We start from the raw sequence: 24,041 nt of genomic DNA on the forward strand, positions 1-24,041 counted from the left end.
GTTTCCTTTGAGCCTGAGTTGTGGCTGCAGCAGATAGGTGCTTTTACAGCTTCTAGGGACAGCTGTCCATCACCTACAGCTACACATACGCACATTTACTGACACATACATCTAACAAGGACAGGAACTGAGGTTTTATGTGCTCTGTGGCACAGCAAGTGTGAGAATGTTCAGGGTGAGCCAGTGGGTTGTTGTCATGCCCTTCACCCAAGGGAGCCTTATCAGACTTTGTCCCCCAGAGTGTCTGGCACCGACAGCAGCGGTGAACTCGCCCACACAGCCTGGCCCGACTCAGTGTGAGGAGAAGCACTGTGGCTGGCTGTAGAAAGCTCTGCATCTCAAAATTAATTTGCCTGTGGTTCTGCTGACACCTTCTGATTATGCTGCTCTCCCAGTAAAAGAAAGGGTGTACTGACATCAATTTCCCACCCCCTATTCCACTGCAGATACAAGACAAAAGATATATTGCTAATTAAAATGTTCTAATCTGCTGGAAAGCAGTTTTGTAGGATTGATTTGAATAAAACTGATGATGCAGCCCACTCAGATCACTGGGAAACGACCTCTCTATTATGAAGTCCCAGAATAACATAGCCAAGCAATCTTGATTTCCTAATATCTGTCAAAGGAAGAACTTCTTACTTAGTTACAGCATATAATACGGATATTCCTGAAATGTCCTCTGCCTAATGAACAGCTGATATTGGCTAACCTCATAGAAATAAGAGAGAATTAGTACCAGCTGCAAAATCATTCACTGGATAGTGAAACTGGCAGTTGGTATTATGCCTGCTATAAATATTTTTAATTAAAAATTGTTTTCTGTCTCTTCAATTGGTATAATAGCGATAATGCTTACTGAGAGATACTGAAGATGTAATAGGATTCCCCTTCGTGTATAGCAGAGCTATTTATTCTGCCGTAATATTGCTAGAGTGGAAATCTGCATAATAATGTCCAGATTCTAGTGCAAGAGAAAAATAGACTGCTGGAGTGCTTCAGAATAAGGCACATGAGCAGGCAAATTCCTAAATAAAAACCAGGCTCAAACTCTGTTTTCTCAGGTATGACTTTAAAGTTATATTAAAAGACCTTTTGACGGGGGAATTTTCAGCTTCAATCCACCGGCCTGGGGTATGGTATGTCTCTAAGAATGGGTTTGCTGTTTGCATGCTTACAGAGAGCAGTACAGCAGATCCTCTTGTGCTGCTCTGGCTGGGCCCTGGCACTCTCTATCAGGAAGGATGGGGGCTTGGGGGTGCTTCCCCTGCCCTCATTCAGAAAGGATCATCCCCTTTCCCCATTAGAAGGGCTGGGAGAGGCACTGGCAGAGAGGACCCTTCAGTGCTGCAACAGATATGAGCCTCTGGGCACCTGGTGTCCACTTGGTGCTCTACTGCCATAATCATCCACAGGTGATGAGGGACACCTGCTCCTTTGGGGAGTTAAGAGGCATTAGACCAGCTATGCTCTGGCAGGCACAGCCCATGTCAGGCATTATCTAAACAGGATGAATACTGCAACAGCTGGAGAAATCTGTTAGCTGTCCCTACTGGGCCTTTGGGAACTTGTGGTTGCTCTCCACACCCTGTGAGAGACCTTCTAGACCTGATGGTTCCAAATGCTTTCTCATCCCCACTTGACTCTGCTCCCCTCTGAGGCTTTGGACCAGTATAATGATTTAGGCATTTTCTTCCACTGCCTTCCTCAGGCCCCTGCCTTTGTCTTCCCCAGCTTCTGATACACCTACCCCTGACCCCCACTCACCTTCACTCTCGTTTTTACTCCTCTTTGTATATCTCAGAGGTCCTGGTGCAGCTTGCCTTGGTCTGGTGTTTGCTTTCTGACGATTCCCAGTGACTCAAGTCAAGACAAAAGCCTCATTCTGTCAGTCACTACATGAATACATGATTAGGCACATTTCCTGCTCCAAAGACCTTTTGATCTAAACCTGCTGGTTTGATTTCATGACACTAAATTCCTTTCCCAGTTTGGCTCTCATCCTTTTCTTGTCCCGAAACTGACAGCAATTTTATTGCAAACAAGTAATTTCCCAGACAAAGCTTTTTTACCCATAGGTTCTTCCTACTTATTCTGTGTTCTTCTTTCTGCCATAAATTATCTTTGCCTTGCTATTCCAGCCAGCCCTTTAAGATGCGTTTGTGGCTTACAGTCCTCTCATTTTCCAGCTCCTTGCTACTCTGAGGGTTCAGCAGGAACTGGCCTCTGTGCTCTCTTTCAAAGGGAAAGATGAACTCTGCTGCTGGGGCATTTTGTGAGCTCACCACGGAGAAGGCAGCAGCCCCACTGCGGTGTGTTCTTGCCTGGCCAGGTTTGCAGTGGACACCAATACCATCGTCTGTGAGCACCTCTGCAGATCAATGGGTTCCACAGCAAAGACAAGAACAAAACAAAACCAGAGAAGTGACTCACGCCCGTGCCCAGAGACATAAAGGAAGAGAGAGAGGGAGATGGAGAAATGACACCACAACCTCATCCACTTGAGGACACAGAGGTCATGTGAGCCAGGGAATGAAATAAAATGGACTTTTCTGAGGGTGGCTGGGCAGGAGAAGTTTCTGTTTGATTATTTTAATTCTTCCAGGCTACGTCCCAGGGTCAGGTCACCTAATTTTTTTCCAGTAATGAAAGTAGTCTATTATGAAAAAGGACAACACATGATTATTTTTTTCTCCATCCAATCCAATGAATTAGTTTTGGTGGCCAGTTTGAATGCTATTTTGACCACTTGAAAGGCTTTGTATAAAACACCTGGTAATTTAAGAGCCTGTTACACCAGGAGAAAATCTTGGTTGTCCACGTGCCTCCTGCCTTGTTGTAAACTAAAAGAATTAAGAACACCCTAAGCCAAGATAAATTTGAAATACAAGTCTCCACTTATTTGAATCAAAAGGCAGTATTGATTATTTAATTACACAGAAATGATCCAGATGCTTAGCATTTACTACAGATTAATGACTGTCCCAGAGCAGTTAATGGCCCTTCTTGCTGCCATCAACAAAAGTTGCTTATTAATCCCTGGAAAATGGCTTGCATAACAATCATAACCTGCTGTTAAAAGTTTATAAATAGATAAAAGTGTCACATGGATTTACGAGTGCTAAGGCTGAATGGGATCTGTGTGGTGTTTCTAGCAAATGAATGCCATGTGCATGAGCTCATCTGATTGCTTGAATTATCACAAAATCCCAAGTTGCTCTTTTGGATTGGAAAATGGCACGTAAGAAAGTGCCAAGTGGCTGGAGTCCTATCTACTGACTGGGAAATAATTACTTTGCTGCATAATAAGAGGCACCTTCCTTCTAACAGCAGTGCTCTGCCTATTTAGCATATCATATAAATGTGTGTGAGGTAGGCTGTGCTGCTTCATTCCTTCACTTTATTTTTAAGAGGAAAAAAACATTTGCACATAGACACACACACCCACACACAGAGCTGGCCAGGTGTAGGGGTCTTGCCAGACTAGGATCTGTACTATTCAGACAAAGGACCTTGAAGGAGCCCTTTGCACCTGGGTCTCTCCATCCCACACTGCAGTGGGGAGAACACTGAACATGGATGGTATGTGCTGCCACTGAAAGGTGATTTTGGAAAACATGTTGCTCCTGGAAGAGCTGGGAGGGTATGCACACCCTGGGGGAAGGGGTGGTGGAGCACAGTGATTTACAGCATGCAGCAGCACTGCATCCCCACCTGTGGTAACTGTGCCCCACCACTGCAGTGGCCCTCACACTGTCCCTCCTGCCTGGGAGCTCAGCTTCAAACCAGTGTGCAGAGGACCCTGCTCCTGTGGGGTTGCAGAATCCCTGTCCCAGTCACCTGGGCAGCAGTGCCAGTCTCTGTCCCCTCAGCAGCCATTGTCCCTGTAGCTAGCTGTCATCAGCTTCCTAACCCCGCTGAATGAGCAGCAGCTGGTTATTGCATTTGAGCTGTGAATAGTAAAAATGATATACACGTGCTGCTGTCTGGAAAAGCAGAGCAGGTCTGTGGGAGCATCCTGATCCTATCAGGAATTTAGAGAAGTGGCTTCCTTGTATCCAGCCAGACTGCAGATACTGAGGTAAGAGGAAAGGTGAGAAATTACTGTCTCCTTCAAAGAATCAAACAAGAGGGGCCTGACGACCCTTCTCAAATCACATCTTCCAAGTCTGTTAGCACTACCGCCTCTATTTTCTGTTATTTCAGTGTATTTGTCTTGATCAGGCAAAGAGATGTTTCAGTGCAGCACTGGACCACAGAGGGTTGTCCATCATTAAAAAGGAAGTCACAAGGCCCCAGTCCCTTGCCCCTTACCCCTAACACCGTTCACTTCTCCTCCAGCACAGGGGCTGGGGGCTTGGTGACCCCGCTGGAGCCGCAGCTGGCCGAGGGTCTGGGATGCAGGAGAGGACAGGGCACATGAGTAGGCTGTCGCTGCCACTCAGAGGTGTGGGATGCACACACAAGCAAGCAAGAACACTACTTAGGAGGCTGGCAGGCTGGAGGCTGCAGCCTGTAATTTCTTTTCACACTCTCAACACTATGGATTGCAGCCTCTTTACTCTTTTATCCCACCAGGAGGCTTACTCCCACTGCCCAGGGCTGAGGACATGCCCCTTCCACAGCCCACTCCCGTGATTTTTTCGGTGGGCTGCACCACAGGAGTCATCAGACACTAAACAAGAGCAGAACTACACTAATTATCGTCCCTCAAGCTCTTTCCAGATCTGCTTAGCTGCGCTTTCACAACACGTGTGCAGGTTTCAGGTAAGAGAGGCTCACCGTGCGCTTCATGCACTTCACCGCGCCGCCTCCCCAGGAGCCCCAGCCCTCCCTTCGCATCCACCGGCTGCCCGTAGCCGGCCAGGACCCCGTCCTGTGCTCAGAGGCTTTGCAGCGCTGAGGAATGCCAGCCCGGCAAGCAGCCCCAGAAAGATCCTGTGTCCAAGAGCTGAGGCAAATTTGCCTCCTTGTGCTTGCCCAGGGGCACGGAGCCTTTCAATGTCAATGGCATCCGGCATCCAAAGCCCGGTGCCGGGCGCGGCAGGGCTGTCTGGGCGGAGGGGGAGCACATTCCCCACCGCCTCCATCCCTCCCTGCCGGTCCTGTCCCTGCCGCTCCGTCCGGGCGCTGCGCTCAGCGCGGCGGGCAGTGCCATCTAGCGGGGCCGGGGATGGGTAACCAGCCTCCCCAAGCGCCGCCAGCACTCTCTGCCAGGGGCTCCCGGGCTCCCCTTTCAGCTTCTTCCCCCTCGCCGGGAACCGCTCCCGGCCCCTGCCTCAAGGATGCTGACAGACAGAAATTAACTTGAATGGCTAAAAGCTCGCATCAGCTCCATGTCAGCTCGCAGACAGAAAGGACTGGGAAGTAAGTCCTGTTCGTTGTGGGAGATGGGGGTGAGCAAAGGGCTGGCACATGGAGCAGGCGAGGAAAAATAGGAAGGAAGGTCCGAAGGAGAGGTTTTAGGAGAGTCAAAACTGATTTTTAAATTAGTATTTTACTCAGGTATAGATCAGGTGATAGACGTCTCTTCCTCATCATTTAGGTAATTAAATATCGTAGAGTGCAGGTTTTTTATGAACAAATGCAGTGAGCACCTGCCAAAGACAACACTGTGCTGCCTCAGAGTGCTGCTCTTGCTCTTAAAGGTCTCCTCCGGTTTTTCACCCCATTGGCTTTTCATGGTGTCCACAAACGACAGCGGAGGAGGCACATTCTTGCTCTTCATTGAAGGAAATGCTCAGGTACACGTACAGGAAGGGGCAGGGAAGAGGATGAAGAGCATCCCCCAGAAAACCTTAAATTCCTTATTTACTATCCGGATTAATCAACTGAACAGTAAGTTATTCAGCTGAAAAACCAGGTCTCTCCAGGAGCCCCTTTTCTGTAGTTACGAGCACCGCAGTACCCGAGTAATTCCACACGCGTTTTGGGGCGCAGGCTCCGGCCGGGCGGTCCCACAGAGCGCGGGGGAAGCTCCGCGCGGCCCGGCTCCGCCCCTTCCGGCGCGCGCGGACATGGCGGCCGTGCCTGACGAGGAGACCGGGCCCGGCTCCGGCCCGAAGCGCAGAGAAAAGCACAAGAACAAGAAGAAAGCGGCGCCAGGTGAGGGCGGGATGCCGGACTGGAGGCTGGCTGGGAGGGCCGCGGAATGAGGGGGGCTCCGTGGGGCGCTGCGGAGGGCACAGGCGGCTGATGGGTGCTTGGGGACAGCAGCGGCCGTGCCGTGTTGTGGTGTGCATGCTCTCGGCTTCCTCGCCTCACTTTGTGCCTTGTTCCTGTGTAATATACTTGAATAATCATCTTGTATATACCAGATCAACAGTGCATATCTCAGCTGCGGATTTTATTTTTTGTTTGTTTGTTTGTTTGTTTGTTTTTTGGGGTTTGTTTGGGTTTTTTTTAATACAAAGAGTTTAAAGCAGTAATTTTTCTAAGGTCAGAAGCGATGCAAACCACACTTAACAGTGTATTAAATCAATCTTCTTATAACAATAGCTTTTTTTTTTCTTTTTAATAGCAGTTGATGAATCTGAACTTCTCACTGTGCCAGATGGATGGAAAGAGCCAGCCTTTACAAGAGAGGATAATCCCAGAGGGCTGCTGGAAGAAAGCAGTTTTGCAACATTGTTCCCGAAGTATAGAGAAGCATACTTGAAAGAGTGCTGGCCACTTGTCCAGAAAGCCTTGGGGGAACATGTATGAACTTTTTACCATTTTGATACTAAACTTTACCTTTTGGGACATACAGGTCTTAATTAAGCTAATGAAAACAGTGCAAGTTGCTTTTCTCATACCATGTTTGTGAATTTCTACTGTGCTTGCCTTTTGAATTAGCAGTGTCGTTTTTTGTCATCAAAATTGGTGAAGAGTTGTGTATCCAGACTTGCAGGTCTTTGTAAATGCTGTCAGCACAGTATTTGCAGCAGCAAATAGCTCATCATCCAGGCACTGACAGCTTTGCTGTGCTTGAATTCAGGGAGATGAGAGAGGTGGTGCTTTGGGCCTTGGACACATATTCAGTCTTGGTTTTGTGTGTGTGAATTTTCTTAAGCTAAAAGTCTCTCAAGAAATTTCGGAAAATAGATCTACCTTCTGTTAGTTAACTGCTTACTGCCAAAGCTGAATTATGATATTGATCTGGTGTATCTTTTCAAATTCTGCAGTATGTGAATGCAGCGCTGGATCTAATTGAGGGAAGCATGACTGTCACTACCACTAAGAAGACTTTTGATCCGTATGCAATCATTAGGGCTAGAGACTTAATAAAACTTCTGGCAAGAAGCGTTCCATTTGAGCAGGTCTGTAATAAATCCTGAAAGTTTTTATCTATCATAATGCCTATCTTTTGTCTTAAATTCTATCACAATGTTATACTTAAATTCAGTCATAATACTTATAAAATACTACATTTTAAAAATGTGGGAATTTCAAGTGAGTCAAGTAAAATAAAATGTATATTTAAAGTAAATATATATGAAAGCAAAGGGAGAAGAATAAACTGAAGTATTCTCTTGATTGCTATGAGTAATACATTTGAATTCAGATGACATTGTCTGCATCTCTTTAGGCAGTTCGTATCCTTCAGGATGACGTTGCATGTGACATCATTAAGATAGGCTCTCTGGTGAGGAAGAGAGAGACTTTTATAAAAAGAAGAGCACGGCTTCTTGGGCCAAAAGGATCTACTCTGAAGGTATTTCCTAGAGGTGTAGTAACCACACAATACTGAGACCCAAATTTGTGTCAGGTCTTCATATTACACTAATTTCTTTTCATTTTTGGTGTAGGCCCTGGAACTGTTAACAAACTGTTATATTATGGTGCAAGGCAACACTGTTTCAGCTCTTGGACCCTTTAGTGGGCTAAAAGAGGTAAGATGAGGTAGATGAGCCATTTGTGTAGCAAACAAATTTCTGTGCCCAGCTCGAGGGTGGGTGATACACAAAATCTGGCAACATTGGCAGTATCTCACTGACTTTTCAGCTGTGTGTTAGTAAGCTACATTTGCATGAATGTCCACAGTATTATCATCTTAGCTGCCGAATTTTGTTTAGACTCCAAGATCTTTCTGTCTTGGAAGAAAAAGCATCTGTAGATATTTTAATAACTATGTGGGAGAAGAATGCTTGTCAAAAGCAAGTTCCTCACGACACCATAAGATCCATGGTAACATGAAAATATTATTTGTGGGGCCTGCTGGAGTCTATTAGAAGCATGACAATAGTATTGCCATTTTTGAACTGCTGTTCCTTCCAATTAACCCTGTGCTTTAGCTTTTTAAAGACTGGAATCAATGATCTTGGAGATCTTCGCCATCCTTAATGTTTCTGTAATTTTAAATGTTACTACTTCGGGGTGGCAGAGGAAGCACAGTATGTTATAGCTGATATTTTAATTGATTAGCATATGAAATGCTTGATGAGCTTTCTGTTATTCTTCTTTTGTACTCAATACAGGTTAGAAAAGTTGTTCTGGACACAATGAAGAATATACATCCCATATATAACATCAAGGTTAGCATGGTCCACTGTGCATCTTTGTTTACAAGAAAATGCTATTTCTTCCCAGAGGGTTGTATGTTAAAAAGTTGCATGTTTCTGTGTGGTAATCTATTTTGAGAATTTCTGTAGTGTGCTGCTTTATAAAAACCACTGACTTTGATATCCTTCGTTTTACTAGGATACATTGCCATAACACCATAATGGCAGTATCTGCAAAATCAAAGGAAACTTTCTCCTTTGATTGTTGGCTTGATACTTGCTCATTTAAACTGAAGCACCTTCTCCTGTGCATTCTGTCCCTGTTTTGAGACATCTTTCTGGTTCTGCTATTCATATTTAAGCCCCTCTGCTCTTAATGAAGTGAGTTGTGCAAGGTTTGAATGTAGCATATTCCCTCTAAGAAAGTCTAGTAAACTTCTAGTTTGGATCTCCTGGCTTCTACTGTAATACTCTTTTTTTTAATAACTTCTTTGTGACGTTCTGAAACTACTGAAGACTTTGATGATCAAAAGGGAATTAGCAAAAGATCCTGAACTGAGGACACAAAGTTGGGAAAGATTTTTGCCTAAATTCAAGCGGAAGAACTTGAAAAAACGCAAGGAGCCCAAGAAGAAAAATACTAAGAAGGAGTACACACCATTCCCACCTCCACAGCCAGAAAGCCAGGTCAGTTGAATCCTTATTTGGTTATGCAGGAATATAGCACACCTGAAATTGTGTTCTTTGTAAAAAGAGTTGGGGAGGCCTTTTGTGTCATGTTCTGATTCCCTGATACTACAGGTCTGGCTTATAATGCATAATTAACTAAGGCTTCTTGTCTTACGCAGATTGATAAAGAATTGGCAAGTGGTGAATACTTCTTGAAAGAAAGACAGAAGAAACGCAAGCAAATGGAAGAGATAAAGGTAAAGTTGTATTAATCCAGGGTCCAGTTAAAAAGCATTTGATTGCTGACTTGGAATCTGATTTTTTTTTTTTGTCCTTTTTTGCCCTGCTCTGTTGCTGCTTGACCTTTTTATTGGTAACTTCAGGCAAAGCAAGCAGATGCAGTCAAGAGAAGACAAGAAGAAAGAAATAAAGCTTTTATCCCACCAAAGGAAAAGCCAGCTGTGAAAACAAAGAAAGGTAACCATTTTTTTCCTGTTGTAAAATCTTCTGTTGCCAATTTTTAAGCTGAGTGATTTTGCAAATACAGCCTAGGAAAAAGAAAGATCATGCAAAAAAAATCCTGGTGGTAAGATGCATGCCCAGGGACAGTAGAAAGATCCTCTAGCCAATAATTTTATACCTATAAAATGGTAATTCTCCATTGAAGAGTCAATCTCAATTGGTTGTTTGAGCTTCATCAATTTTTGCCTTTCAGTTTTACAGTGATGCTGCCATAACTTTTACATTCAAGTAAACAGAAAGCAATACTTAGTTGCAAAACTTACATCACAACTTTTGTACAAGATAGGGTAAATAGTTCTAACCTTTTTTAATAGTTCCAACTTTTTCTAAAGGTTAAAGTAAAACCACACTATGTGCAGAGTAAGAGCTTATGTTCTTAAATGTTTTATTTTTTTAACTGGAGAAACAACAATCTTTGTATTTCTTACTGTGTAGCCTCCACTGAGAAAAAGATTGATATTGAAGCGATCAAAGAAAAGGTAAAGAATGCAAAGAAGAAGAAATTAGGAGCGCTTCCTGAGGAAGAAGTAAAGTTAAAAATGGCAGCAGATGAAAAGAAAAAAAAGAAAAAGAAGTAATTCACCACCCAAGATGTTTACTTGTCTCCTCTGATAATGAACATTTTTACACTCTGAAGATGGGAGATTTTTTGCTGTCAGTGTAATACGGACAAGAAAAGACTAAGTAAATGATCATTCTCTTTTCCTAAGTACAGTTTAATTAGAGGACCTACAACAGCTGTACAAGCTTGGTGAGGTTGGTGAAGAAAATCTGTGCTGCTGTGTTGTTTGATATAGTAAGAGAATGTATTTGGATCATATCCATCTGTCTAAAGGGAAGGTTTCCCAGTAGAAACAGTGATGAGTTTAATGTGGAGTGTTAAACATTTGGGCCAGATAACTCTGGGAAGGTGAAAGCTCAAGGTAATTCTGTAAAAGACTGCCAGACAATATGGAGCCTCAAGTTGTGGTGATAACTTTTGCTAAGCAGGCAAGATTTATTACTATATAATGCTTTTATTTTTGTAAAAGCTGATTTTTTTTGTGTGTCTTGTCTAAGTGTTAATAAACTATTTTAATACAATGTTCTGAAACCTTAGTTAATCTACTGCACAACCTTCATTGTGTTGTCCAGGAAAACAATGATAAACTGTCATTTATTAGCATTATCCTGATGGGTTTTTACACAGAATATGGTATAAAGCAAGTGTCTTTACATAGGGATTGTGCTGCAGGGAAAGCAAAAAGTTGTGATATTTACTTTTAAATATATTCTTAGTTTAGTTCCTTCTTGCAAGAATATCTTTAAAAAATGTGTTCCTATTTTTTTTTTTTGGCACTTGCCCTATTTTAAAGGAAGTTTAGAGGTTTTTCAATTTCCCAAAACTGTGAAATGTGATGAAATAAAGTGCACCAGCAGAGCAGCTGTTGCTTATTTCATATGTCTGAGATTAAAGAAACAAATGTATTGTGGGGGAGATAGAGCCACACTAACGTTATGATTCTGAGTGCCTTTGCTAGGGTTTGGAATTTTTGTCACTGCACATGCAGTGGAAATGGTTCTCCTAGAAGGATGCAGCTCAATGCCTTTTAGTGACCTTTTATTTGAAACTAGTAGGTGAAAACACATCATTTTTTTTGTTTGATAGATGCCACATTGTAAAGTTTGGGGGTTTAATCCCCCTATGCCCACAGGTTTTTGAGGGAAGGTTTTAGGATTTCCTAAGAGCTGCTTAAGTATATAGTCAAATGAAACTGTTAACATTTTGAACTTTCAGGTCTCTGCATTGCTTCTGTTTCTTCTCCTGGAGACCACACATTAATTAAACTAAGCAGGAGAGAACTCCTGCTGAGCTCATTTTAAGCTCCCCGGACACAGCAGTGTATCTGGTTCTCTTTCCTGCCTTCCTCTTTCCAGTAGGAGGACACTACCCCACATGGGGGACAGAGACTGTGCTGCAAGGTCTGCTGTGGAGCCCTGTGCAGGAGGAGTACCCACACATCACGTCCTGCTGCCCATGTGCCACTTGCTAGCTGATTTTTAGTTGGGACTTTGCAGTACATGGAACTTAAGACCTGGGTTTCACACAGGAGTGTCTCTGAGTGTGCTGTCTTGGCTATGGAGGCTCCAGCAGCCTCCATAGCCAAGACGTGTATACACCAAAGACGTGTATATATATATAAAGATATATCAAGCATGAAATTCGTAATTTTGTCCCCAGACATATTTGCATTTTGAAAAATTATTTATTCAAGGAATGTTGTGATATTGAAATGATTCTAGTATAAGAGTACTAGCAGATAATGATCTGGAAGTGTAATGTGAGAAATGTTGGGTCCCAGTTCCAGTGTTTTCAGTTAAAATCCATGCCAGTAGTAAGGTCAGGGTCAGGAGTGGGCATGCAGAAACAGTGACAGGTATTGTGGTGACAGTACTGCAGAAATGAAGGGGTGAGGGGAACTTCCCAGCTTCCCCCACAGCAGTGTGTGCAGAGGGACAGGGTGCAGAAGCTTCTAAAAGTGTAGACAGGGATTGCTGTGGTCCAGCTGTGAGTTTGTGCAGCTCTGCTGCTTCCACACTCTGCTTGAGCTGAATGACTGTGGTTGGTAGAGGACATACCGAGCTGAATGCAGCAGCTGTCCCCGCAGCCTTCTGCCTGCTCCAGATGTGCAGGTTCCAGGAGATTTGTTCTTTGGCAGTTGTTGAACCAAACTTGTAACTATGGGCACAGTGTGATTTTATTTGGAGTTCTATGTTTCCCAGTATTGTTTCTAGTGTTGTGCAAGTTGGAGCTGAATCTAGGTTTATTTTGTGCACCAGCAGTTAAGCTTTAGGTCATGTTGCAAATTCATGACTGCCATACACAGGAAGAAGGAAAGAACAATTTATTGTTTGAAACAGCAGTAAGACCCCTATACTCAAAAAAATAAATAAACCACAACAGGAAAGATTGCAGTGATACATAACTATGTAAACACAGGTGAAACTGTTTAGGCACAGATGCCATGAGTTTAAAAACAATTTCTGAGCAAAGCAAAGTACCAATGACAAGTGCTCTGTGAGACTGGGAAGTGCACTGCCTGCTGCAGGATGCAAATGCCAGAGTTCACAGGGATCCAAAAATTCCTTAAAAAAATTTAAATTATACAGGCCACTCTGCATCTTGCTGTCGGAGTGCCCAAGATAAGAGTGCAATAGGAATGAGACAGGTGCATACTCTGCCTGTGCCTTGGCTGTGTCCTGGGGCCTGGCTCCAGGGCTGGACACTCTCCAGCCCTTCCTAAAGTGTGTTGGGCAGGTGCCTGCACCTTAGTGTGCTGCCTGGACTATGTGCCATCATGCCCACTAGATCACATGCACACTCCTCCACTTTAATAATATTTTAACTTTTTAACTTTTAAAACAATTTTAACATCTAAATCTATTTTAACTTTTAACTGGTTCTGAGCAATGAGAAAGCTGCTTATCAGTGCTTGTAACTACGACCTGCAATGAAGATGTTATTTCTGTACTTGTAAATCACATTGCAAACAATGTCTCTACCAATGTTTGTGCTGCCTGTAACTTATGTGAATGGAAGAGATGAGTTGAGCCAAGTGCTCTTGTGGTCTTCTACATGTGTGCTACCCACTGGCAGGTATTAGAGACCAATATTTTGGTAAGAGCCAGGAGGCCACAAATGTCAGTATAAGGAGTACTAATCTTAAAGCAATAACGGAGATGCAGAACTCATCACACGCAGGCCTGTCCCATTCTGGTTGCCACTTGGAATCCTCTGTAAACAAAACAATTCACTTGTTTTCAAGTATAACTGCAACAAGGGCAACAAAAGGAAGCAGTAATTCCAGTGGTACTTACCAATGACTTTGTCACGCTCTTCATTTTCTGGAGAGAGAAAAGAAGTAAACAGAAGCACACTTATAATTTAGAAACAATTTGTCTCTAACCAAAAGGGAATGAAAATGTGAGCATCACAATGGGCTTACAAATACAGCTGATGTGTTTCTTCTCAGGAAAAAGCAAAGACCTGCTGACTCTGGGAGAGTCCTGCAGTGACTCTCAGGACTCTGGTGAGGAGTGGTTCATCACACTTTTTTGACTTCTATCACCAGTGGCTGGTGGAGAAAGGACTCCCCCCCCTCCCTGCCCCCCCCCCCCCCCCCCGGGTGTGCTTCCCACTGATTTTTGCCCTGTGGCCTGTGTTTTGAGAGCCTGCAATTAACATTAAACAGCTCTGTGAATCCAGGACTCCCTTAAATTCCTTAGGTGCTGATGTTCTAACAGCATCTTCCCACTCCTTTAATTCACCAATAGTTGAGTGCTGGGGAAAAGTGTGACCATATCCTCAGCTCCCCACAGGCCAATGGCCACAGCACAGTGCCTTGTCTTTATGGAAATTTCAGTTCTCCTTCCCTCCTGACTCCATGCAGCCATTAAAAAGCCAAGTGCAGGCATATCAGGAAGGCTGTCAGACTTGAGTTGAGCACTGCATCTCCATGAATGCTCTTGCATGTCAGCCTTGTCTCTCCCAGTGCTAAGGGGAAAGCAGATGGCCTGGCTGATGGTCAGTGGAGTGAGCAGCTTTGGCAGTGCCATGGCTGCTCTCCCCACCCGCAGTGGCATGGCAGGGGCAAAGCTTGCTTGGACCTGCACCAGCTCAAGCCACAGCTCACACATCAGGTGTGGATAACCTGGAGCCCCAGGACAGGTATCCCATTCCCTGCTTTCTGTTTCTGCAAGCAGTTATTTCTGGCAGGGGTGATAACTTTAAACTGCAGCCACCATATCTCCTGTAACACACCCTCCAGCACCTGAAGAGCAGACCCCTCCCATCACTCCCCAGGGCAGAAAACAGGCTCCTTCTGCCCTCATCCCCTCTCTTTATGTACTACTACCCACTTGGCTTCTGACTGCAGGTTTTCAGCCTATATTTAGGAACAGGAGAGTGCTGTGCCTGCCTCCTGCCACTATCTTTTGTGTGCTCTTTCCCTTTCTACACATGCTTGGGGAGGATGTCTGGTTGTCTTCTACTTACGACACATTGTCATGGTACACTTCTCACCACCGCACTCGCTGCACGCTGTTCCCGTCTTGTATGGGCGCACCGGGTAATTCCCTCTGCAAAGGAAAACACCACGGCTCTCAAACAGCCCTTGGGAAGGTGGTAATAACTACTGCTAATTAGGTTTTAACCTGACTTCTGCTTCACTTGTGTTGATAGAATGATGGGTTTTTTTTTCAAGAGTTCCATCTGAGTGCCCTGTGCCCAAGACATGCAGAGAAACAGAAGAGATTAGGTGTAACGGGACACCCTGTTTAGAAATTTGGAGACAGCAGCATTGCAAACCTGGGAATTAAAGCACTCTCAGAGTTGGGTAATTTGTGCATGGAGACTCTGGAACCTCACAGCTGGCTCTGGCTATGGAAGCAAGAGCAGGTTCAGTTACTGTGTGTGTATGTATGTGTGTATTCAGCCTTGAAGAGGAATGCTCTGGTGTTGGAGAATCATAGGTGGTGATTTCATCCATTTGTTGTTTAATATTTTGGGAGTGATGTAGGATTCTCTCCTGCTACCTCCCTCTGCCAGTGGTGTGAGTGGGACCAACTACCTCTGCTCAGGCTGATACTGCACCAAACACAGCTTCAGTGCTTTGCTCAAAGTATGGCCAAAGCAAGACTTACAGCATGCCTCAAACTGCCCATGAACACAGAGAGGGATTTTGTAAGCATGAAATCTCAGCAGTGAGATGAAACTTCATGGTAAAACCTCATTACTTTCAGCAAGGCAAGGCTTTCATTGCTTGGTCTAAGCTGAAGAGTACATTCACTTGAGGAAACTGTGTGTGAATCTTGCCTGGGCCCTTGGCAGAGCTGAAACAAAGCAATGAAACTGCTGCTTCTCAAAATCAACAGCTGGATGTGACATTCCTCCACTTGTCAGCATGCAACTGACCATTTGTGGTGTCCTCACCCAGCAGGGAAGGGCCCAGCTTTAAAGCCCTCTCTAGAGCACCTTGCCTCTCCAGAGAGAGCTCTGTCTGCTTTGCTGGGTGCTGGTGAAGGGACTACTCCTCTTCCCCATGCCAACACAGGGCAAGAAATCCAGTGGGATTTTGGCCCTCTGCACATTTGCGTGTGGGGCTTCTGGGGAGAGCAGCAGCTGTGTCATTTCAAGATATTTAGTCAGGGGTACATATTCTTCCAAGGATGAGACGTGGGCAAAAGGAATGCCAAACTTACTTGAGCTCAAGGGCTGCCTGGCTTTGGCCCAATATGGCTTGGCCAAAGGCTTTTAAAGCTGCATTTATACTGAGGTGGTATTAATTAGCTGGAGAAGAGAATAATACATCCATCCTAGCTGGATATCCTACTAACTATGCACATGAAGGACCTCTGGATCAAATTTTGTCTTGAGCAGCCTCAGCCTCCTAAGCAGCCCTCAGCTGCTAAAACTGCAGGCGGCCAGCACTGCACAATTCACTGTTTATCCAAGCCATTGACTTAGGGCTTAATTCCTCAGGCACGTGTGGGAATATCTTCAGACTTGGCAACTGTCTGGGGCCATCTTGGCATTTAGGAGCAAGGGATTAACTTTCAGATGATCATTTCAGTATTTTCATGTCAACATCTTATATTTAATCCTTTCTTCCAGTCCAGCTACTTTTTGTCTCCAATATACAGCCCTCATCTAGCAAATAAAAAACAGCTGGTTGGAGAAAGGTGTACCTCTTCTCTATTTTGGAGACTATTTCCTCCCACAAAAAAAAAGGACTAAATGGACTGATCTAATGAATTTGCATGTTGTGGAAGGGAAGGGGTAGGACCTGTGAAATATTCATAACAAAAAACCTTACGGCGGCCCATAGTTGCAGACGAAGTGTGCTGCGTTGCGTATGGAGATGTATTGCACCGTGGGACAGTAGTGCACAGCACAACCAACCTTGTAGCTTGTAGCCCAAACTACCTGCAAAGACAGATGGATACACCGGTGACAGGGCTTTGATTCAGCACCTGAAGAGTTAGAAGAAGACATGCTCTCTCTTGTTTTATCACATACAAATGGGATGAGGAGGACAATAATGGATCTCATAAATCATAGTTTGTTCTGAAAAAAGACCGATTATTTTACCCAATTCACCATATATTTGTTAAAACTGTGCAGAAAGAAGACACAACTGGCTGTAACAGGTTGTTTTCCTTTCTTGCAAAGGAGAAAGGTGAAGTTCACCTCCTTTGTTTCAACCTAATCCATTAGCATTCTATCTTTCTTGCTGGTGGGAGCTGAGTTTACACCTGTGCAGAAAAGGCTTCATGATCTGCTACAGCTCTTATGAGGGCTGGCTGCCCCTTCACTAAATCCTGTGGAGACATAAAGCAAATTTTCAGAAGGCACTGGTGCTTTGGGAGGAGGATTGTGTTTAGGCTGCACTCCTGCCTTTTAACATCATGGCAGTGACTAAGATAATCTAGGGGCAAGGCCATTAAAGGCCATTACTTCACTTACTGATCCTCTCTCTACCAGAAGCTTTTCTGTGGAACCCAGCATCCTATCAGAGTGCAGCCAAGTGCTGCAGTCCTGAAAATTAAGTCCCATGACCGCAGCAGAGGGGAGACAAGGGCACAGCAGTACTTGAGGGTGATAAAACAGCAGCAATGACTGACTACATGAGCAATATGGAAGGATCCTGGTAACTTAGAACATAAATACATTTGTGCTTCCACTGACTTAAAGGGGAGGACTGGGCCTTTCTGTTTATAGTTGTTTGGTACCAGCTCTGGGAAGATGGGACAATCCTCAGACTCCTGAGGGTTTTCTTAGTGCAGTGGCAGAGCAGAGGTTGCTCCTGGCACCAGCTGTAAATAACTTTCCTGAGGACTGTGAAGGACTGAATAAAAGGACCTTCCCTATCCCAGGAGGCCACTGACTGAGCAATGATTTGTGGTAACTGCAGTAATTGTGCCCAGGGAAAATTCTCTTCTCCACAGTTGGGAAGAAGAGGAATGATGAGTTCCCTGACAGGAAAAACCCAAGGATACCTCCTGAGACTGTCAGATATATATCTTCTAGCTACAATCGCTATCACTGCTAACTCCAAGTGAGAATAATCTTATTTTTTTCTTCTACGCCCATGAAATTGCATGGGCCACTCCTCTACAAACACCATGGTCAACAGCACTGTGCTTTAGTGCCAGGTAAGGTGTGCTGTGCCGTTTCCAGGTGCTGACCCTCGCAATGTTCTTGAGAGCAAGCTCAAAGAGCAGTACAGTCACCTCTCACATCTCCTGCATCCAAGTATCTTCTCTGCACACAAGTTCAGAAAGCCCACCTTGTTCACCTCATCTACTCAAGTCCTAAAAGCACATGTGTATCTCAGCAAAAAATATTAAATAGCCTCAGGTCAAAATTTAAGCCTAGAGTTGCTGTTGCAAGCTTTCCTATAGCTGTGGGTAGTGACTGCAGGGTTGCATGGCAGCTGCAGTCCTTTTGCTCCCTTTGCCTGCTTCCTTTGGGAACAGCAGTTGGACAAAGTGTGCACATGATGTTTGCAGAACTGCAGACATCTCTTTTCATTATGTTACTTCTCCAGCCATTGGCATTTGAAGTCTGCCTGACAGAGCTGAGACTTCATTCCATGCATGCACTGCAGCTCACAGCCACTGCTGTTGTCTGTTTTTCAGCCACTGCTTGGCTAATCTGACTGCTTGATAGCTGCACTGTTTTCTTCCAAAAAAACCCCACAAACTGCCACATTTAAAGTAATAACACAGCAACTCTTTTCCTCCCATAATTTGAAACATAAGAACATCTTGTGCACACAGACATATAGTAAGACTACAGAACCTGGAAAGATTCACTGAATCTTCAACAGAAATGTGGAGGTTTTGTATCAAAATGGCAAAGCTGGTTCATGGTTTAGATGGAGAAATGCAATGCCTACCTGTGTATAGTGGCCACATACTCTAGTGCACTTATTGGTGTCGTAATCGTAGGATTCGACCTCGGCGTACCAAGAGGCGAGGGCTGCTTTCACGGTAAAGACAGAAGCCGAGCCAGTCCAGATGTTTTCTCCAGCAGTAGCAAATCTGGGGTGAACTTTCCCTCGCTCTTTGAGGTATATATTATGTTTAAATAAGCATTTCTTTGCCCAAGCTTTTGCAGTCTTTGCTAAATCTGGATCCCAACTCTGCAAAATAAAGAATTAAAATCACAAAATCACAAAATAAACAATTAAAAATCACTTTGTTATACTGGCAGTGCAGTAATTCAGAGCAGCTCCCAGGAAAAGCTGTATCTCAGTTGTGTAGATGCTTTTGGTTCATTCATTTTTTACTTCTGTGGAGACTTACAGAGCTACATGGTAAATCAGCTTGTAGGTTTGTTTCTGATTTGAACTTAAATTGCTGACTAAGCTTGAAGAAATTTCTTTGGGGTGGTGAATGATCTTGGCTGACTGGCCTGTTGGACACCAAGAGCTGTACATCAGCCAAATACAGTGTTTGTGGCACAGTGAGCATTTCAAGGCTGTGCTGGCCATGACAGAACATTAATGTAAATTAAAATGAATTTACATGGAAACTGGAAAATGAGGCTTGTGCCTACCATATCAATAATGCAAAAGTCTTGTGTAGCCTCATTTTTGCTTAAGGCCATGGCTGGCAGGTCAGTTCACAAGCACACTGTGATTTTGGGGACAGTTTAAACTCAACCCTTTGGTGAGCATCATTGTTTGGTGGCTTGAAACCCGAGTGCTGAATTCATATTTGTGGAATGACTCATTCACTTGCTATTCAGTTTTAGAGAAAGTGGCTATTTAAGCAACTGAGTTATGTAAATGCCTTTTGTTTGCACTGGAGGTGGTGTCTGCTCTTGCTGGGTTTTCTTGTGCCCACACCTTGAGTAATTACAACATTGTACCTCCTGGTAGATACAGTACCACAGATGTATGCCTGTGGTCCTAGTTATACTTTGTGTTATGTAAATGAAGTTATCCAGCACTGAACTAGTTTGTACTGAAGTTTTTTTTAAAATAAACTTTTTATTTTTCCTCTTCTGAATTAATTAAAATAGCTTACTTGCTTCTGCAAATGATGAAAATGCTAAGGAAATTGTTTTGAATGGATCAGAAATGATGAAGGAAAAGGTGCATTTTACAATCTACCTTTTTGTAGATTTTTGGTAAAATCTAACAAAGGTAGGTTGTTGGATTTTATGTCTATGTTTTACCTAAGTAACTTTTTTTGTACCATAGCTAAGTCTGAAACAATGTGTATTGTTTACACTACTAATTAGTAATTAAAAACCACAAGATCATGCCAAAATGCATCTATGGAGATTTAAAAAAAATTTTTAACCTATGTCTTCCATTTCTTCCTTTGCCTAATGTTTGTGGAGGGTGTATTTTCCCAATGTGGTAGGGTGGACACTGGCCAGGTGCCCACCAAGGCCACTCTATCACTGCCCTCCTCAGCTGGGGAGGGGAGAGAAAATGCAAACAAAGGCCCCTGGATTGAGATAAGACAGAGAGAGATCATCCATCAGTTACTGTCATGGGCAAAATGTATTCAGCTTGGGGAAATTAATTGTATTTATTACAATTTTAAACACCTTCCCTGCACCTCTTCTTTCTTCCAGGACATAACTTCACTAAGATAATCTCCATGATTTTCCACTTCCTCCTCCTCCCTCCCAGCAGCACAAGGGAACATGAATTGGGGGTTATGCTCTCTTCATCAAACACTCCCTCCTGCTCCCTCCTCCTCAGGGATGGACGCCTCACACTCTTCTCCAGCTCCAGTGTGGGGTCCCTCCAACAGGAGACGGTCTCCACAAACTTTCCAAATGTAAATCCTTCCCAGGGTTTCAGCTCTTCTGCTCCAGCATGGTCCCTCCCTCAGGGTGCAGTCCTTCAGGAGCACACTGCTCCACAGTGGCTTCTCCATGGGGTCACCAGTCCTGCCAGCAAACCTGCTCAGTGCGGGCTCCTCTCTCCATGGGGCCACAGCTCCTGCCAGGACCCTGCTCCAGCACAGGCTTCCCACAGGGTCACAGCCCCCTCCAGGCCTCCACCTGCCCCAGTGTGGGTCCTCCCCAGGCTGCAGGTGGATCTCTGTTCCTCCATGGACCTCCATGGATGCAGGGTCCCATCCTGCCTTACCATGGGCTGCACCACAGGCTGCAGGGAAATCTCTGCTCCAGTGCCTGGAGTGCTTCCTCCCACCCTTTCTGCCCTGACCTTGGTGTCTGCAGAGTCGCTCCTCTCACATGTTCTTAGTCTTCTCTGACTGCAATTGCTTGTGCACAGCCTTTCCCCTTCTTGAATGAAATATCCTAGAGGTACTGCCACTGTCGCTGAAGGATTTGGCCTTGGCCAGCAGCAGGGAAATGGCTCTGTGGGACATTCAGGAAGCTTCTGGCAGCTTCTCAGAGAAGCCACCCCAGTATGACCCCTCTGCTTTCAAAACTTGTTTGTGCAAACCAAATACACCCACAAAACCTGGACATAAATAATGTAGATAGGAACTCAGTCCATCGAGTACGAAAATTGGGGCAGGGAGTCTTATTTCAAGTAAGCAGTTGGTATTTCCTTAGATACTTTTTCAGGACAATGGATAAAATCTGGCATTGTACAGAACTTGTCTTCCAGTCCTAGAAGATAACTCTGACAGTTAAGACAGAAGCTTTCATTTTACATCTTGTCAAGGCTCTGAGATGATCATTATGAGAGAAGTACGACGGGGGGATGCACCTTTGCATTTCATGGTCTTTTTTTTTCACATTCTGCTTTTTAAGAGTCCATGCACCTCCTCCCCTCATCCTATAGTAGTAATAGGTTTAAACTTTGATAAAGGTATGAATAATACTAAGTTCAAAGTTGCATAGTAAGTTTAAATATACTTTCCATTTTGTGTGAATACTTAATCTGGCTGACAGATGAAAAGCAGTGTACCGAAATGTTCACAATGATTTTTAGTTTAACTGCAGTTACACTCCATATTTGCTTATAATACTGCACTTAAACAGAAAGATTGGACTGAATGGCATGCGAAGAAAATTCACAGGACAGGGAGATTTGCATATAGATATCACTGCTGTTTAAGGAAAAAATACTTACTTTTTTCCCCCCCTCATTAACTGCTTCTCAGTTTTCATTTTATAACAAGTTGCTTTCTGACTTAAAGAGGAAAAATTTAATGCATAATATGTGAAAAGTGATGTAAGGCAGCACTAATTCAAAGGAGACTGTTACAAAGCCCTGATGAAACTGGTGAGACTCTGCTGTTTTTGAGGAGCCTTAGAACAGAACTAAGTAGTGCTTTGGGTGGATGAGAAAGGGCTCACATTTGTCAGGTAAAAAAATTTTAGATCAACATTCTCATTTTATAATACATGTATTACAAATACCAATGGTTGAGCTTTGTTACTTGCAATTAAAGGAGTTTCTATTTTGCATTTTCTTTTAAAAACTACTTTTCCAAAATATGAGAATGTCCTGAATTCAATCTTAATTTTGACATATCTAGGTGGACATTTACTTCCAGCAAAAAAGAAGCTCCTTGTGAAATAAAAGCACCATCTTATTTTCTGCCTTTTTTAAGTGCAAAGGGCCACTCAAAATACTGTTTTCAGTTCTAATGCTTTTAGTCTTGTAATAGATTTTATCATGTATTGCACTGCTACCTCCACATTAAATAGTTCCTGGAAGAGGTCATATTTAAGACTAGGGATTTTGCAGTATTTTGAAAGAAACTTGCCATGATTCAGTTCCTGGTTTAGATGCAATTTATTTGTCTGTTTCTTATGCTTCCTTTTTTTTTTTTTCAGATTTCAGTTCTTTACTTTTTCAAAAGAAGAAATTAAGCACAATTTAAAAATACAAACACTGCACTTTTAACACATCCTAACAATATTTTGTTCGTTTAGGGCCAGTAAAGCCATGTAGAAAATACAGAGTCGAAGGAACATGTTCTGAAGGCCAGAATGCACAGCTGAGGAGAGCTGATCTAAAAAATGCATCTAGAAGCGAAACTAAGTAAGTTTCCTGTCATGTTTGCAATTCAAGTTTTATTACTGTGCGGTTACCCCTCCTAAGTGGGGCACTTACCTTTTGGTGTCTGATAACCAGACACGGAAAATGAACTTGGTGCTTTCTGGCTTTCCCTGCAGGCCCAGCCCCTCGGAGCTGCCGCCCTGCTGGCTCAGTCCGTGAGAGCCCTGCAGGGAATGCCCAGAGAAAGCTCTCCGGCGCTGTTTGGCAACAGGATCTGCCCTCGCCGACTGGAGCAGGAAAGTTGTGCTTAGAGGTGCACAAACCCCGCACCCCCGGCTGCCGAGCTGCGTGTGGCGCCTCGCAACCAGAGGCTCCTCACACAACACAGCCCAGCAACACGGCTGGGCTGAGGGCGGGCATCTTCGGCTGCGGGTGAGGAATTTCAGTCACACCTAAACTGCACATATCCCACCCGATAATTACAGCCTTCTTTTCTCTGCTTTGAAAAGCGGTCAGTCTTATGACCCCAGGTTTTTGTGGGGTTGTTTTCTGATTTTTTGCATTTGATCACAAAAGCAATCTTTGAGAATCATAAACAGCATCACAATGCTACAAATTTGTACGTAAGTCATGAAGATTCCCTTACCATCCAGAGCATGTTGCTGGCTGGTGGATCCACTCTGGACCGCAACGTGTTGTGGGTTTGCACACATTGCTTAATAAACTCTGGATCCCGAGGATCAGGCAATGTCGATGGATTATAAGAATCAGAGGAATAACAAAAGAGTAGTAAAGCCAGCGCACAAGTAGAAAATCTGCCTGTCATTGAGAAGGGAGAAGAGAGATGGTGCAAGCAGAAAGTCACCACGGTGGATCTAGGAGCATCCCTAGACGTCCCGAGCTGGTGGTGCTGAAATCCGGCGGGCTCAGTGCCCGGTTGCCTGTATTTATAGAGCCCCTCGTCAGCCTGAGGGCGGCTGGGCGTGGCCTGGCCCTCAGCGCGGCCGCTGCGCACGCCGGGGGTGCCGGGGCGTGGGCCGCGGCTGCTGCGGGGCCGAACGGGGCGAACCCCACAAAGTCCAGTGTCCTTCGGAGAGCCCGCTGCCTGTGCTTGTGCTGCTACTCACTCTCTGTACAACACACCGCAATGGAACGCCGCCGGGAAAAAGCATCGGTGTCGGTCCTGCCCCCGCAGGGCTGGCGCCGAAAGTCGGTTAATCTCTGCGGTTTGTGCACAGGCATCAAGGAAGTTTTCTTCAACCAGTTCCGTCACCGAGCACTTGCTTAAGGCATGCACTGCGAATGTCATTAGCCCTTTCCTTACAGTCATGCTTCTCAACGTCTGGTCTTCCAGCTTTAAAAGCAGACTGTTTCAGAG

General features: G+C 44.3%; 2 protein-coding genes across 3 annotated transcripts; one reads left to right on the forward strand and one right to left on the reverse strand.

Moving 5' to 3' along the window:
• The first annotated feature begins 5,955 nt into the window (after positions 1-5,955).
• On the forward strand, positions 5,956-10,772 carry KRR1 (KRR1 small subunit processome component). 2 transcript variants are annotated; one of them, XM_054631098.2, is made up of 10 exons: positions 5,956-6,105; positions 6,521-6,699; positions 7,167-7,301; positions 7,571-7,696; positions 7,791-7,874; positions 8,460-8,516; positions 9,000-9,170; positions 9,332-9,409; positions 9,536-9,629; positions 10,110-10,772. In XM_054631098.2, exons 1-10 carry the CDS (start codon positions 6,018-6,020, stop codon positions 10,250-10,252), a joined length of 1,155 nt encoding a protein of 384 aa, XP_054487073.2. In that variant the 5' UTR covers positions 5,956-6,017; the 3' UTR covers positions 10,253-10,772. The 2 variants fall into 2 exon arrangements, with proteins under 2 accessions (XP_054487073.2, XP_054487075.2); XM_054631100.2 differs by having other exon boundaries at positions 6,524-6,699.
• A 1,772-nt stretch (positions 10,773-12,544) lies between these two features.
• Positions 12,545-24,041, reverse strand: LOC129119702 (glioma pathogenesis-related protein 1-like). Its single transcript, XM_054631844.2, has 6 exons — positions 23,310-24,041; positions 18,614-18,859; positions 16,529-16,638; positions 14,710-14,792; positions 13,533-13,559; positions 12,545-13,449 (listed from the first exon to the last, which is right to left on the reverse strand). Exons 1-6 carry the CDS (start codon positions 23,487-23,489, stop codon positions 13,298-13,300), a joined length of 798 nt encoding a protein of 265 aa, XP_054487819.1. The 5' UTR covers positions 23,490-24,041; the 3' UTR covers positions 12,545-13,297.

The sequence above is a fragment of the Agelaius phoeniceus genome, chromosome 5, assembly GCF_051311805.1.
Source record: "Agelaius phoeniceus isolate bAgePho1 chromosome 5, bAgePho1.hap1, whole genome shotgun sequence".
Lineage (NCBI taxonomy): Eukaryota > Metazoa > Chordata > Aves > Passeriformes > Icteridae > Agelaius > Agelaius phoeniceus.

What these genes read in the sequence shown, in the direction of transcription:
- KRR1 (XM_054631098.2), top strand. Translation starts at nt 6,018, where the DNA reads ATGGCGGCCGTGCCTGACGAGGAGACCGGGCCCGGCTCCGGCCCGAAG. An exon ending in AGAAAGCCTTGGGGGAACAT is followed by an intron (nt 6,700 to 7,166) that starts GTATGAACTTTT and finishes CAAATTCTGCAG; the next exon opens with TATGTGAATGCAGCGCTGGA. An exon ending in CAAAAGGATCTACTCTGAAG is followed by an intron (nt 7,697 to 7,790) that starts GTATTTCCTAGA and finishes TTTTTGGTGTAG; the next exon opens with GCCCTGGAACTGTTAACAAA.
- LOC129119702 (XM_054631844.2), bottom strand. Translation starts at nt 23,489, where the DNA reads ATGACAGGCAGATTTTCTACTTGTGCGCTGGCTTTACTACTCTTTTGT. An exon ending in TATGTGGCCACTATACACAG is followed by an intron (nt 16,639 to 18,613) that starts GTAGGCATTGCA and finishes CTGTCTTTGCAG; the next exon opens with GTAGTTTGGGCTACAAGCTA. An exon ending in GTGTACCATGACAATGTGTC is followed by an intron (nt 13,560 to 14,709) that starts GTAAGTAGAAGA and finishes TTCTCTCTCCAG; the next exon opens with AAAATGAAGAGCGTGACAAA.